The sequence below is a fragment of the Gopherus evgoodei genome, chromosome 3 (assembly GCF_007399415.2).
Source record: "Gopherus evgoodei ecotype Sinaloan lineage chromosome 3, rGopEvg1_v1.p, whole genome shotgun sequence".
Taxonomy (NCBI): Eukaryota; Metazoa; Chordata; order Testudines; family Testudinidae; genus Gopherus; species Gopherus evgoodei.
The window spans coordinates 3958737-3973006 of NC_044324.1; the positions used below are offsets into that span (position 1 = coordinate 3958737).

The 14270-nt window shown below is 54.5% G+C and overlaps 1 protein-coding gene across 6 annotated transcripts in view; it reads left to right on the forward strand.

Annotated features, from left to right (window-relative positions):
• The window catches only part of POU6F1 (POU class 6 homeobox 1), a 35375-nt gene that overhangs the window by 17115 nt on the left and 3990 nt on the right, over positions 1-14270 (forward strand). For 3 of the 6 annotated variants that reach the window (XR_003999396.1, XM_030554569.1, XM_030554568.1), the window contains 9 exons: positions 1503-1597; positions 2325-2520; positions 5350-5471; positions 6116-6341; positions 8003-8253; positions 9778-9906; positions 10479-10697; positions 11886-12024; positions 13102-13276. Coding sequence is in view for 5 of the 6 variants with exons in the window: in XM_030554569.1 (XP_030410429.1) it covers positions 1553-1597; positions 2325-2520; positions 5350-5471; positions 6116-6341; positions 8003-8253; positions 9778-9906; positions 10479-10697; positions 11886-12024; positions 13102-13276 (1502 nt within the window). In the remaining variant the exon portion in view is untranslated. Of the gene's footprint in view, positions 1-1502; positions 1598-2324; positions 2521-5349; positions 5472-6115; positions 6342-6478; positions 6550-8002; positions 8254-9777; positions 9907-10478; positions 10698-11885; positions 12025-13101; positions 13277-14270 lie in introns of all 6 variants that reach the window. The other 3 variants (XM_030554571.1, XM_030554572.1, XM_030554570.1) reach the window with 3 other exon arrangements.

Genomic DNA, 14270 nt, shown 5'->3' on the forward strand with positions numbered 1-14270 from the left:
GTTCTGAATGTCAAGCAGCCTGGCCGGTTAAATGCATCCCAGAGCCCTTCCTAATAAAAAATTCATCAGCCTCTTCTAAAGGCAATTACACGTCTGTAAGGCAGCGAGGGGACGGTACGTGAGCAAATAAACTCACGAAGGCCGTTACGAGAGACTCAGTTTCCTCTTTAACAGATGCGCTAAGATCCTTCCAAAACAAATCTCGCCCACCAGGAAATTTAAACCAGCATCAAGAAAGGATCCTCATAAAAAAGAGCAAATTAAATCTGTTGCCCCTTGTGTTCCCCTGCAGAGACGCAGGATGGCTGAGGACAAGCCTTCAAAGACCTGAGCACCTTGAGGGTCCTGTGCCGGGCGAAGAGGCAGTGTCCTCTTTGGAAATAGCTGTTCTTTAAGGCTTGAATTTTCAGCGGGTTTATGGGAGTTAGGCGCGTAACCCCCATGGACAGCGAGAGAGGAAAATGCCAGCCTAAAGAAGTGTGTTAGCGAGAGTCTGTTTTTCCAAGGAGGTTTGATCCTGAGGGGCGGGTTTCGCTTTTCTGTTGATAGATTCTCATCCGGGATGTTTTCTCCTCCCAATCAGTAGACATTCTTGCACTGATCCATTGCTTTTTTGGGGGTGGAGTTGGGATGGGTATTTTTAGTGAAATCTCCAGCGCCTCTTTCTTCTCTCATTGGCTATTCATTTCTTCTGCTTTACGAAGTGAATCACACAATTCCCTTCAGACACACACACACACACTCCCCTTGTGAGATATGATCAATATTAGCTCACCCGCCTCCCACACCCGGCATAGAGAAGGGGACACCTCGCATACCAACCCTTTTCCCAAGGAAGTTAGTGATAGAACCAGGAGTAGAACCCGGGAGCCCTGGCTCCAAACTATAGGTGCCAACTGCATGGGTGCTCTGGGACTCAAGTACCCATGGGAAAAAAAATAGGATGTGCTCAGAACCCAGCAACCATAGCTGTTGGGTGGGGGCACTGATCAGCTGTTGGGCAGCTGGTAAGGAAGCGCTCAGGGGAGGGCAGGAGACCTTAAGAGAGGGGGCGGAACTGGGGTGGAAAGAGGCGTGGCAGGGCCTCTGGAAAGGGGTGGAGCCTCAGGGTGGAGCCGGGTGTGGAGCCACCCACCGGGAAAAATGAAGGTCAGCGCCTGTGCTCCCAACACTTGACCTTCCATTGCCCTGCAATTGTTGCAGTCAGAGACCTGTTGCAAAGCGGAACTGGTTTGGAAGAGGAGCATTTTGCACTGGTTTGAACAGCTGTACAAGGTGTAGTGGTATGGAGAAGCCAGGCTGCCTGTGCCTCGCTCCATCAGCTACCCCACAGTGCGAAGGGAGGCTGGTCTCGGGACTGTTCCCATGTCGCTTCAGGGTGTGAAATGCAAGGGTGCATGTTGCTTCAACTCTTGCAAATTGTTCCAAGATTTGACTCCGTGGCGGGCGTGACACCGGTTTAATAGCAGATGCTCTTGTGACCATTGTCTTCTTGCTTGCAGTATGTGGAGAGTGAGTCCACCCCACCCCCCGCAGCGCGCAGTGACCAGTCATGGACGTGCAGCCCCAGGAAGCTTCCCTGACGGTTAACGAGCAAGTATGTTGGTTTCCTTCCACGGGTTTGTGGCAGCAGAGCCTGGCGTCGGGCTTGGGAATGTCTTGCCCTTCTAACACTGCCAGCGTGCTCAGGGCCAGAGCCTCAGCGGGTGTAAATCAACAATGGCTTCAGTGGAGTGTCACTGATTTACGCCCATTGGGGCTTCGGCCCATTGATTTCAACAGAGCTGTGCTGATTCACCCCAATTGAGGGGCTGCCCCGGTGACATCAGTGAAGCCGGGCCAGCTCTCACCAGCTGGAGAGGTGACCCAATGACTGATGGAGCTGCAGCTGATTTACACCCGTTGAGGATCTGGCCTGGCTGTTTTTGACTAACTGGAATGGTGATGAAAAAGTTACAGCTGAACCTAGTGTGATTAGACAGACAGACAGACAGATAGATATGGAGATGGCTGAATAGACAGACAGATGTATATGGGGATAGATAGATAGATAGATAGATAGATAGATAGATAGATAGATAGATAGATAGATAGATAGATAGATGTGTATGGGCATGAATGGATAGACAGCTATGTATGGGCATGGATTATGGATGGATGTGCGTAGGGATGGATGGATAGATAGATAGATGGATCCAGTCTAGCTCTGCCTTTGGCTGTGGATGGAGAGTATGAAGCCAAGAGAATCATGCCTTCTTCTTGTTTGTCTCTTTCAGGGTTTGTGCCCATTGAGATCTTACTTACGCTTTGCTGTCTGCTTCTAGGTCATTGTGATGTCGAGTCACGAGACTATCCGAGTGCTGGAGGTGGGAGTGGACGCCCCACTTCCAGCAGAGGATGATGGGAAAGCTTTAGGAGCAACAGCTGGAGAGGGCGCAATCAGCTGCCCCGTGGAAACAAGTGAACCAAGAAGAGAAGACGTGCAGCCAAACCTGGAGACCACTTGTGGAGGGACAACTGGTACGAGGTCCTCAGAATCTGTTTCACTGTTCACTGGGAAAATGCCCAAGACCTAGAAAACCTCCTGAGTTGGCCAAAAGGTCCCCTGAAAAATATACTCCCAATTTCAATTGACTTTCTAATCCTAGCTCTCCCAGCAGACTCTGGCACGGTCTTTCCATTGAGTTTTCTGCCTGTCAACAAAACGGATGAAACCGATAGCTGTCAGATGTGGCCATGTGCTTCACTAGCCACTGGACTGTGAGCCAGGAGACCTGGGTTCTATCCCAAGACCCTGGACAAAGTCATGCCCTGTGCCTCAGTTTCCCCTCTCTTGGTTTAAATTGTAAGCTTTTCAGTATGTACTATGTTCAGTTCCTAGCAGAACAGGACTCTGAGCTCAGATGGGCAGGGCCTGTAGGTGCTTCTCTGATACCAATAAGAGTCAATGTGATGAATCTGATATGCGCAAGGGTGGCGGGTGAACTGTTGGTTATGGGAGGCTAGCCCCCGGCCAGCCCCACCTGAGGACCCGCCTCCTTTCCCCGCCGGAGCCCCTCCTTCTCGCAGCCGTTAACCCCCCCCCCATGAGCAGCAGGCGGTGCAGCACCTGGGGGCCCCCCCAGCAGTGGACAGCCCCAGCCACCCCATGTCCCAGCCCCATGTGCTTCTCTGAAGAGGAGCAGCCTGCCTGTCCTGGGGACAAGGGGAAAGGGCAAGCAGGAGGGGGCTTTGGGAAGGAATATGGGCGGGGCCACGCTGGGCTGTTTGGGGAGGCCCAGCCTATGCAACGCGCCACCCAAGGATACGTGGGGTTAATACACACAGGTTGTGAAGAAGAAAACACTTCTGCATACGATGCGTGCACCTACCCAGGTTGCTGCCTGGCTCATGGAGATCCAAATCCAGTCCACCCCTTTGACAGTAACAGCAAGGAGCGGTCCTCGATGTAATCCATAAGAAGGGTTAGAGGGAGTTTCTTTTTCTCCATGTGCCATGTTCTTTCCCACCCGGGCCTTCGAGAGAAGGATGGGCTGCAGCTTGACTTGTGTCCACGCTGCAAAATTACAGGAATTGGACTTGAGTCACAGTGGGACCCAAGCAGGGTCTGTGGAGCCGTCGGTGTCCTGAAGCCATTTGTGTGTGCACACAAGGGGAGCTTGGTCTCAGACTTAGCTTAGTATGCAGTGTAGACGTACCCTCTAGGGGATCCCTCGTGTCCTCTGCAGCCGTGATGCCAAAGCAAACGGCTGAAGTAGTGTACGGGTGTGGGATTTTTCTTCTCTGCCTGCCCTAGGCTGTTCTGGAGTGTTGATATGGGCTGATAAACAGCTGCTGCGTCCCACCCCAAAGGTGGCTGCCTTTCAATGGTGGGTGAAGTATTCTTGGGTTTCAGTTTGGTAAGTTATGTGTTTGGGGGGACAGCTGCCAAGATAGTGTTAAGTATCAGAGGGGTAGCCGTGTTAGTCTGGATCTGTAAAAGCAGCAAAGAATCCTGTGGCATCTTATAGACTAACAGACGTTTTGGAGCATGAGCTTTCGTGGGTGAATACCCACTTCTTCAGATGCATGTCTGATAGTGTTGTTATCCTAAGATCGTCATCTCCTTTGGGCAGAAACTAACTTCAGTCTTAGAGTCCAAGGTGAAGGAGAAGGAAGATGCATGTAATGTAGCTGTGATGCAGCCTCTCTTACCCGGGGTAGCAATGGGAAGGTGGTGCTCATTAACAATCTGTGCCAAAAATTTCGGTGCCTTTTCGGAACGCTGCTGCCATCCAGGATTACAGAATTGCAATGCCTATGCCTGGCCACAAGGTGTCACCTTGACTCCCTGCATGGCTGAGGTGGCCAGACCAGTGGGTATGTTAGATCTGGAGTTTGCCTCCATTCCATGCAGCCAGAGGTATTACCACCTGGGAGGCAAGCTTGCCTAGTGGATAGAGCACCAGCATGGGACGCCGAACACCTGAGTTCTAGTCCCAACTTTGCCACTAAGCTCTGTGGGCAAGAGGCTTCTCTGCTTTGTGCCTTGGTTTCCCCCTCTACAAAATGGGGGGGTAAGACTCCTGACCTGCTTTGTAAAATGAGAACCAAGGGTCATGATATGAAATTAACAGGCCGCGTGTTTACGACAAACAGAAGGAAGCACTTCTTCACACCACTCATAGTCAGCCTGTGAACCTCATTGCTGGAGGATGTGGTGAGTTCCAAAAGTAGAAGTGGGTTATAGGACAGGTCCATCGACGTCTATTAGTCAGGGCAGTTGGTGACCCAACCCCATGCTCTAGGTGTCCCTAAACCTCTTGACTGCCAGAACCTGGGACTGGGTGACAGGATGGATCACTTGATACATTACCCTCTTCTGTTCAGTTCCTCTGAAGCACCTGGTACTGGCTACTGTTGGAAGACAGGATACTGGGCTAGATGGACCCAGTATGGCTGTTCTGATGTTCAGCTTCTTTTGGGGTAGGGAGAGGCTGCCACATTAGAGCCACGCTCTGTTGCTTGAGCCCAAAAAATCCAGCTCTGCCAGCAGCACTCATTTGTGGTATAGCCACTGGAGGGAGACAGAAAGCCTCATTATGTATGTAGATGACAATGCGGCCTAGCAGTTAGGGAATGGGACTGTGACTTGAGTCCTGGGTTCAATTCCAGACCCTGCCACAAATTCGCTAAGTGACCTTGAGCAAGTCATTCCCCCTCCCCCCCGTGGCTCAGTTTCCCCATTTGTGACATAAGGGTACTAATGCAGCTCTGGAGATCTCTAGTTAAAAAGCACTATATAATTGTGATTATCATTACACTTAAGTAACAGGGTCTCTTGATGTTGTGTTATTTCCTCCTCTCAAGGCGAAATAAAGTCATTGCCTGGAATGGCTCCCACCAGCGTCTCATCCGTCACCACCTTCAACCCAGCAACGAGCCAGCCGACCCAAACCCTAGCTCCCTTGGCCGTACAAGCTACACCACAGGTAACTACCCGGCAGTCCCGCAGCTGGGCGTGGGAAGGGAGCAAACGCGGACGACGAGCAGGGGAAGAGCGCGGGGTGTTTCTCCTGTGTCCAACATGTGGGAGGGGAGGCTCAAGCAGTGAGATGGACGCACCTGTGAGGGCGCCATGGACACATGGGATGCACACCCGCTCTTCCAACGCTCCCCGTCGTGTATCGGTTGTTAATGGTCCCTGTGTGTTTTGCACAGAGACGTGCCCAGTGGGAGAGCACCCGGTGGTGGGGTGGGGTTTGAATTAAACAACCCGCCTAGGCATGGAGCAGAGGTTCTGTGTCCTGATCCATCCCTGGCCACTCCTCCGTATAGCGCCCGCCACAGAGGGCCCCGTGGCATTGAGCTGCTGCTGGAAATGATTCTGTAGGGTTGCACTAAAGAAAAAACAAACCCACTGGTGTTGATTTGACAACCAGCTTTCAGGGGGCTCCACTCAGCTGGAACCCAGCTGCTAAGACGGGAGCGGTCCCACGCCCACGCATGGCTCAGGCAGGCTCCCCCTGGCTGGGGCAAAGCGTGCCTTGGAAATGGCTAATGCGGCTGATGCTGTCTGCAGTGGCGCTGATTTCTTTTTTCCCTTTTCTTTTTTAAATCTTGTTTACTTTTGCAGGTCTTGACTCAGGAAAACTTAGCAACAGTTGTGACAGGAGTAATGGTTCCAGCAGGGGCAGTTACTCAACCTCTTCTTATCCCCATCAGTATTGCAGGTCAAGTGGCTGGTCAGCAGGGGCTGGCTGTGTGGACATTTCCTACAGCAACGGTCGCTGCCCTTCCCGGACTGACGGCTGCTTCTCCTACAGGGGGAATTTTCAAACCGCCTATAGCCAACTTGCAAGGTACCGGCCGCTCCTCTGCCTTAGAACATCCCCAATTGGGTCAAATGTCCTGTGGCTTGTGCTGAGTCAAAGTCCACCTGGCCTGGGAATGGGGTAAAGCTGCAAGCACCGGGCCTGAATCCGCTGTTCTTTTGCAGGCAAAAGCTCCCATTGGCTCCAGCTGGCTTTGCATGCATAAGGACTGCAGGCTCATGCAGGGGCAAGGAAGGTTGCATTGATTTCTCTGTGTCTGGGAAGAAGCATGGGCCAGTGCTCTGAGCTCCAGGCCAGGATTTGCATTTAAATTCTCAGTCCGTGGCTGGGTCAGTAGGGAAGTCATGCTCGTTCTCTGGGTGAAATCCACCCCGCACAGGGGGCCGGCGTGAGGTCTAGGCACCACTTCAGTCCATATGGCTGGTATACCGTGTAAGCAGTGCCGAGGCCTCACGCTGCCACAGGGGTGAACGGTGCCCTCTCAGTTCATCTGATGCAGAGCTACGAGATTAACGCTGACCTGTCTCCTGGTGGAGCCGTGTTTAGCTAATGCATCTAATTGCTTTGAAGCCCCGAAGGGCCAGTTCCCTCACGCTGTCTAATCCTGTGATTGCCACCGTGTGTGTTTGCCGGCCCAATGGCCAGTTTGGTTCCCTTTACGGAGTTAAGGGTGGATCCAGATGGGACCTTTCAGATTCTGGGGATGTTTGACAGATCAGGTTTTTGAGCTTTGCCAACTCCCTTCCAAAAAGAGGTGTGTGGGGTGGTCCACCTGCCTCTCAACAAGAAGCTGCTCCTAAATGATAGTCTGGCGGATAAGGTAGCCGGCAGGGACTCTGCGGAACTGAGTTCCAATCCTGGTTCACTCATGGATTTCCTCTGCAACCTGGGACTAAGCATGAATCCAACCCTGTGCCTTGGTCTCCCCACCTATTTCCCCCCCCCTTGGGTTGTGATGACTGCGGATGGCCCTCAGGTGCCCTGCGCTCCTGGATATCCATGTAACCCCTGCCCGTGATCACATGCAGGCCTTGGTACAGGAACTGACGTGTGATATACCTAGAGCATTGGGCTGGCATTCAGGACTCCTTGGTTCTTTTCCTAGCTCAGCTGCTGGCTTTCTGGATGACCTTGGGCGTGTCATGTCACCACCCTGTGCCTCCGTTTCCCCATCTGTAAAACGGGGGGGGGGAGGAGGGGTGATGATCCTGGCCTCCTTTGTAAAACCTTTTCAGACCGACTCATACAAAGCGCTAGGGATGTTTCCCAGCGTCTCTCTGCAGCCGCGGGGGCTAGAAACGTATGTCCAGTTTCTTAGATGAAAGCTGAGATATTTCCATAGTCCAATGACCCCAAGAGCTGGGGCTCCATGGGCCGAATACCCTAAATCATGAGATGGGTGATAAAGCCACTAGAGTTGGCAGCTGGTCTTCTGTCAGACAATCCATGGGCCTGCCCTGTCCTGGATCCCATGCACCCTTGTCCTTTGTCCTAGTGCCAGGCATCCAAAGGACAGAACAGAGGCCAGTGCTGGTGCTTGGATAAAAAGGCTTAGGTGGGGCCGGTGGGGGCTCAGTTTAAAGGCTCTGGATGAGGCTAGGTATTACGATGATGGTTTGTTGCAGGGATGGGCAAAGAGAGCGGCGTATTACGGCTATTCAGCATCCATGTCTCTGCTCTGCTTTCAACAGCTGCGGTCCTGAACACGGTAATGCCAGCCCCAGTGCAGCCTGCCCAGCCACTGCAGGCTCCGCCGACAGTCCAGCCGCGACCCTCCGTTCAAACGCAGGCCGTGTTCCAGCCGCAGCCCTCGCTCCAGAGCCCGCCAGCCATCCTGCCCCAGCCTGCCGCTGCCCCTCCGCCGCCCGTGGCGAAGCCACTGGAGACGCAGACGCAAATCACAGTCCAGCCTGCGGGATTTGCCTTTAACCCTGGCATAGTAAGGAGCTGGTGTGACACTCCCAGAGAATCTCTGGGAGCCGAGCTGTCTGTCCTGCTTGGGCAGGAATCCCTGTCGGCCGACCTGATGTTGGGCAGTCGGTATTGACAGAGCAGCTCACAAAGGGGCTTGATTCTGGCCCCTTGTGTCATCGTTTATACCTGCCCAGAACAGGAGGCAGTGTGGCCTAGTGGATAGAACACTGGACTGGGAGGGAGGAGAGCTGCGTTCCATTCCTGGCTCTGACACTGACCAGCTGGAGGACCTTGGGCAAGTTGTTTTGCTGCTCTGTGCCTCAGTTTCCCCATCTGTAAAAATGGGGCTGATGATACCCCCTTTGTAAAGTGCTCTGAGAGCTACTGGTGGTATGAGCCAGGTATGGTTATTAATCATTCTGATGGGGATTTTTCCCTTGCATACGGAGCGGGGTGGGAGAAAGGACACGGGGACTCGTGGGAGCAGCCGGCAGGTTGGGCCGGCTGCCGTCACTGACAAAGCAGAAGCAGGCTGGGTGGTGAGCCGAGATAGGCAGAGTCTTTTGCAAGATCTCCTTGAAAGATGGTACCTAGAAGAGGAAGGATGGCCTAATGGTTATGGTGCTAACCTGGGACTTTGCAGGCCTGGGTTCACTTCCTTGCTGTCTCCCAGGCTTCCTGCCTGCCTGAGGGTGCAACTGGGCTGCAAATGAAGCTGTGACTGTTAGCGTGCGGAGGCATCCCTGCACTGGCTTTGATCTAGCTAGCACAGTAATAGTGAAGATGCGGCGGCATGGCCTGACTGCCCAAGTACAAGCCCTCTGGGAACCCTGGGTACAAATTCAGGTCGCTAGCCGGCCCCAGGCTCTGTCCCGCTGTTATGGTTCCCCGGGCTAGCTAGCTTAAAGCTGGCAGGGCTATGCCTACCTGTGCTACAATCACATCTTCATTTGTGGTGTCTGGTCTCTCTGCACCTCAGTGCCCCATCTGTAAAGTGAGGATAGTAGCACTGCCCTGTCCCCTCCCTCCCCCTGGGGTTTGTGAAGATGAGCACAATAAAGATTGTGAAGTGTCACAATAGTATCGTAATAAGAACATAAGAACGGCCGTACTGGGTCAGACCAAAGGTCCATCCAGCCCAGTGTCCTGTCTATCGACAGTGGCCAATGCCAGGTGTCCCAGAGGGAGTGAACCTAACAGGTAATGATCAAGTGATCTATCTCCTGCCATCCATCTCCACCCTCTTGACAAACAGAGGCTAGGGACATCCTTCCTTACCCATCCTGGCTAATAGTCATTAATGGACTTAACTTCCATGAATTTATCTAGCTCTCTTTTAAACCCTGTTATAGTCCTAACCTTCACAACCTCCTCAGGCAAGGAGTTCCACAGGTTGACTGTGCGCTGTGTGAAGAACTGGGGGCCAGATAAGTACCTAAGGCAGCTGGAGGATTCCTCCCCATAAGAGAGAGCCAGAGGGGGGTTTCCCCACTGAACGAGACATGGCTGAGTGCGTGTGTTTAACCTCCGACTCCTGTTTTCTCTACAGATCAGCGCGGCTTCTCTCGGGGGGCAAACCCAGCTCCTCAGCTCGCTGGCCACTGCCCCGGTGATCGCGAACACCATTCCCAGCGTCCAAGGGATAACGAGCCAGATCCTCACCAACGCCCAGGGACAGGTACATGGGGACAGACTCCAATAGACCACAGGAGGATAACCCTCCCTGGCCACTCATAAAGCCTTCCTATGGGCATCCTCTCCCTTCCTGAGAGCTGTCACTCAGGATAGAGATAGTCATAGAGTTCAAGGCCGGAAGGGATCGCCAGATCAGCTGGTCCGACCTCTTGTGTATCACAGGCCATCGGCACCACCCAGCCAGAATTAGATCCACGTGTTGTAGCCCATAGATGACCCAACTGTGCCCCCATTGCCCAGGGCCCATGCAGTGGCAGAGAATTGATTAAGTGAGGTATTCCCAGATGATCTAGGAAGATGAAATCAAGGTCACCTGGGGAAATTTCTTCCCGACCCCACATATGGCCATCAGTTAGACCCTGAGCATGTGAGCATGAACCAGCCAGCTGAGTATTTGAGAGAGAATTCTCAGCACCACCCCAGAGCACCAGCTCACCCCATCCAGTGTCCTGTATCCAGCCCCGGCGGGGAGGGACACTCCATCCTGGCGGATGGGAGGCGAGGAAGGATATTGGTGTGCCACGCACCCAGCTCCCATTCTTGTCTCCTCTGCAGGTCATTGGGACGCTGCCCTGGGTGGTGAACCCGGCTGGGATCACGACAGCCAACGCCACCCCAGCTGTTTTGCCGGCCCAGAACCTGCAGGTGCAGGCGGTGACCCCGCAGCTGCTGCTGAATGCCCAAGGGCAGGTCATCGCGACGTTAGCCAGCAGCGCCCTCCAGACGGCGGCCATCAGGAAACCTAACGCTCCAGAGTCCCCGGCAAAGAACGAGGTGAGAGCCAAATGGCAGGTGACAACTGCCTAACAGGCACCTTCTCAGGGAGCCAACTGGCTGCTGTCTGTGGCCGCGCGCCAGCATAATGCCATGCGTGGCAGCTCCCAAAAAGCCTGGGGAGGTTGGTGACTTGGGCACCGGCCCTTTACGGATCCACTGACTGAGCATTAAACAACCTGTGAGAGCCTCTGCCAGGACCTAGCGCCCTGCTGAATTCTCCGGTGGCCCGTTAGGCTGTTCAGAAACTGAGCCTGACCTCTCCCTTTGGAAGGAGTCAAGGTGGCAGCTCCCTCCAGAGGTTCCCCCAAGGTGGCAGCTCCTCCAGAGGTCCCCCCAAGGTGGCAGCTCTCGGATCCAGTGCCAGAAGACACCGCCTAGGACACCTTTTAGCCAGGTCAGGCAGCCCTGGCATGTAGGAATTGAACAGACACCTGCTTTGCCTGCAGTTCACTTGTGGCGATTGCCTGTCTACGGGCCAGATTCTGTCCTGCAGCCAAGCTCCATTCAGCCCAGGGGAAGACCAGAGATCCAGTCTGTGCCAGCCGTGGCCCTGGCATGAGTTGGAGTAGCATGGGGGCGGCTTTAACATATGCCACCGATGCCTGGGCCATATACTCAGTGGCGTAACCAGGTGGAGGGAACGGTAGAAAAAAAAGGTGCCACGCGCTTCGGCGCTTTTACTCACCCGGTGGCGCACCGGGTCTTCAGCGGCACTTCAGTGGCAGGCCCGTCACTCACTCCGGGTGTCTTCGGCGGCACTGAAGGACCCGCCGCCGAAATGCCACCAAAGACCCGCAGAACGAGTGAAGGTCCTGCCACCGCAGTGCCGCTGAAGACCCGGAGCGCCGCTGGGTGAGTAAAATAAAAGCACCACAGCAGGTGGTGCCTTTATTTATTTATTTTGATCGCTCCCCCAGGTTAGTAAAAAGGCGCCAAGAAATTGACAAGGCACCACTTGTGCTCGGTGGGGGAGTGGCCGCAGCCCCGCTCCCCCCTCAGCTACACTACTGCATATGCCAACAGGGACTCAGCGGAGCAGAGCTGTGCTCTGCCCCCTATGCAGAGGCCGCGTGGGTGGCCAGGGCTTTACCGCAGCTGAGAGCTTGCCACAACCCTCTCCATCCGTCTGGGCTATATGCACTGATATGGCCTTCATCTGAGCCTTGTTGTTTGCTGTGTTACCAGGTTCAGCCAATCCAGCCTGCCCCGGCTCTGCCCCAGCCAGCTGTGGTCATCGCAAACCCAGCCCCTGCCGCTAAGCCCTCTTCCGCGCCCGTTCCCATCACTTGCTCGGAGACCCCGACAGTGAGCCAGCTGGTTTCCAGTAAGCACCTCTCAGGTCATGTCTATTTCATGCTGGGGGTGGGGCAGCAGCTTGCACTCCCTTTGTAGGAATTGGAGAGTGTGTGATGTGACCACTGAGGTTTAGCCCTTCCCAGTGATTGTCTAGTGGTGAGAGTACAGGACAGAACCAGTGTTGTGCACAATGGGTTATTGTAGGGTCCCTGGTGAGCTTCGAGCTGCGCACACTGGGTTGTTATTGTAGGGTCACTGATGCACTCTGAGATGCGCACGCTGGGTTGTTATTGTAGGGTCCCTGGTGAGCTCCGAGCTGCGCACGCTGGGTTGTTATCGTAGGGTCACTGGTGAGCTCCGAGCTGCGCACGCTGGGTTGTTATCGTAGGGTTGCTGGTGAGCTCTGAGCTGTGCACGCTGGGCTGTTATTGTAGGGTCCCTGGTGAGCTCTGAGCTGCGCACGCTGGGTTGTTATCGTAGGGTTGCTGGTGAGCTCCGAGCTGTGCACGCTGGGTTGTTATTGTAAGGTTGCTGGCACATGCTGCTGGGTGAAGCTTCCGATTTGTTTGGAAGCATTTTTGGTGGGGAGGAAAAGCCTTTAAACAGCGAAACAGACGTTGCGAAGCAGTGCAGTGTTAGTATTGTTATGTCTATAGCAACGCCAGTGCCCTGCATCAAGCAGATCCCAGCCCCAACGAGCTGCTGCCCGAGACACAAAGTGCTCTAGAACAAAAAAAGTCGCATGTTGAACTTGCTTCCCCTGGCATGGCAGTGTGGTCCTGTGAATGTGGTGCTGGTCTGGGTCTTGGGAGACCTGGGTTCTCTTTCTGCCTCTGCCGCTGGGCAAGTCGCTTCCCCTCTTTCTGCCTCAGTTTCCCCTTCCACTGCTTGTCTGTTTAGACTGTAAGCACCCTGGGGCAGAGACTATCGGTCAACCCATTGGGGCCCTAACCATAGGGTGAGGCTACCAGAATGCTGCCAGTTATGGACAGTGTCTGCTCCCACTTGGAGATCTCCCTGGAGGTGTGAGGAGATGGACTGTGGCTGGATGTGATGATACAGAGCACACTGCGCTGCATTAACGGTACTCCCCTCCCTACCCTAGAGCCACAAACTCCAAATACGGGCGCTGAGGAGGATGGAATCAACCTAGAGGAGATTCGGGAGTTTGCCAAGAACTTTAAGATCCGACGTCTGTCTCTGGGCCTGACGCAGACACAGGTGGGTCAAGCTTTGACGGCTACGGAAGGACCAGCTTACAGCCAGTCTGCCATCTGCAGGTAAGCGGCTGGGTTCAGTGCCGGCCCTGTGACGGGGCTCGGATGTTCAGGGCAGACAGTGGCTAGGGCGCCGCTTGTCTACGTAGCATTTCGGTGACTCCCTCCCCTGAAAAAGCAAAGAGGAAACGGTCTCAGCCAAAAGGAGAGAAAGCGTTTCTGAACCCTCTGGCTTCACTGGGATAATCCCCTGAGCCAGGACAGCAGCACCTGGCCCTGCCCACCCTAGAAGCGATGTTCATAACGCTCTCCTTTCAGCCAAGCACTAATGCCCTCAATAGAGAGGAGCACTAGGCACAGAGAGGTGGAGTGAGTTGTATAGTCGTCCAAAGCCAGACTTAGAACCCGGGAGTCCTGACTCCCAGTCCCATCCACCCGCTCCAACCACTAGACCCCACTCCTCTTCCAGAGCTGGGAACAGCATCCCAAGAGTCCTGTCTCTCCATCTGCAGTAATCTGTAGACCCCAGGCCCCACCCAAAGCCATGAATAGAAGCCAGGCAGCCTGATTCCCACTCCGTTACCAGTCTTGGGAAATTAATTCAGGACTCACCTTTAGATCACACCAGGGACACCGGAATGGGAGGTGTCATGGCCTCCCACTTTTTTCCGGCCATAAGGATGAGTGATGCGGGGCAGAGGGGGCAGAGAGGAGTGAGTGGGAGGCAGAGTCTTGGGAGAAGAGGCTGTGTGGGCGCGGGGCCTCAGGAAGGGGTGGCGCAAGGGCAGGGGTTCGGGGAGAAGGGGTGGGGTGGGACCTCAGGGGAAGGGCGGTGAGAGGGCAGGGTCTCGGGAACGGGTAGCATGAAGGCAGGGGCTCAGGGAGAAGGGGCAGAGTGGGGCGGGGCATCGAGGAAGGGGTGGGGTTGGGGGGGCCTCAGGGGGAAGGGGCGACTAGGGGGCAGGGCCACAGTTTGGGCATCAGTGGCCCCACCCCTTCTACGAGCTGGTAATAGAACCTGAGTCCCCATCCCCACTGCTGTGACCATTCTCCACCC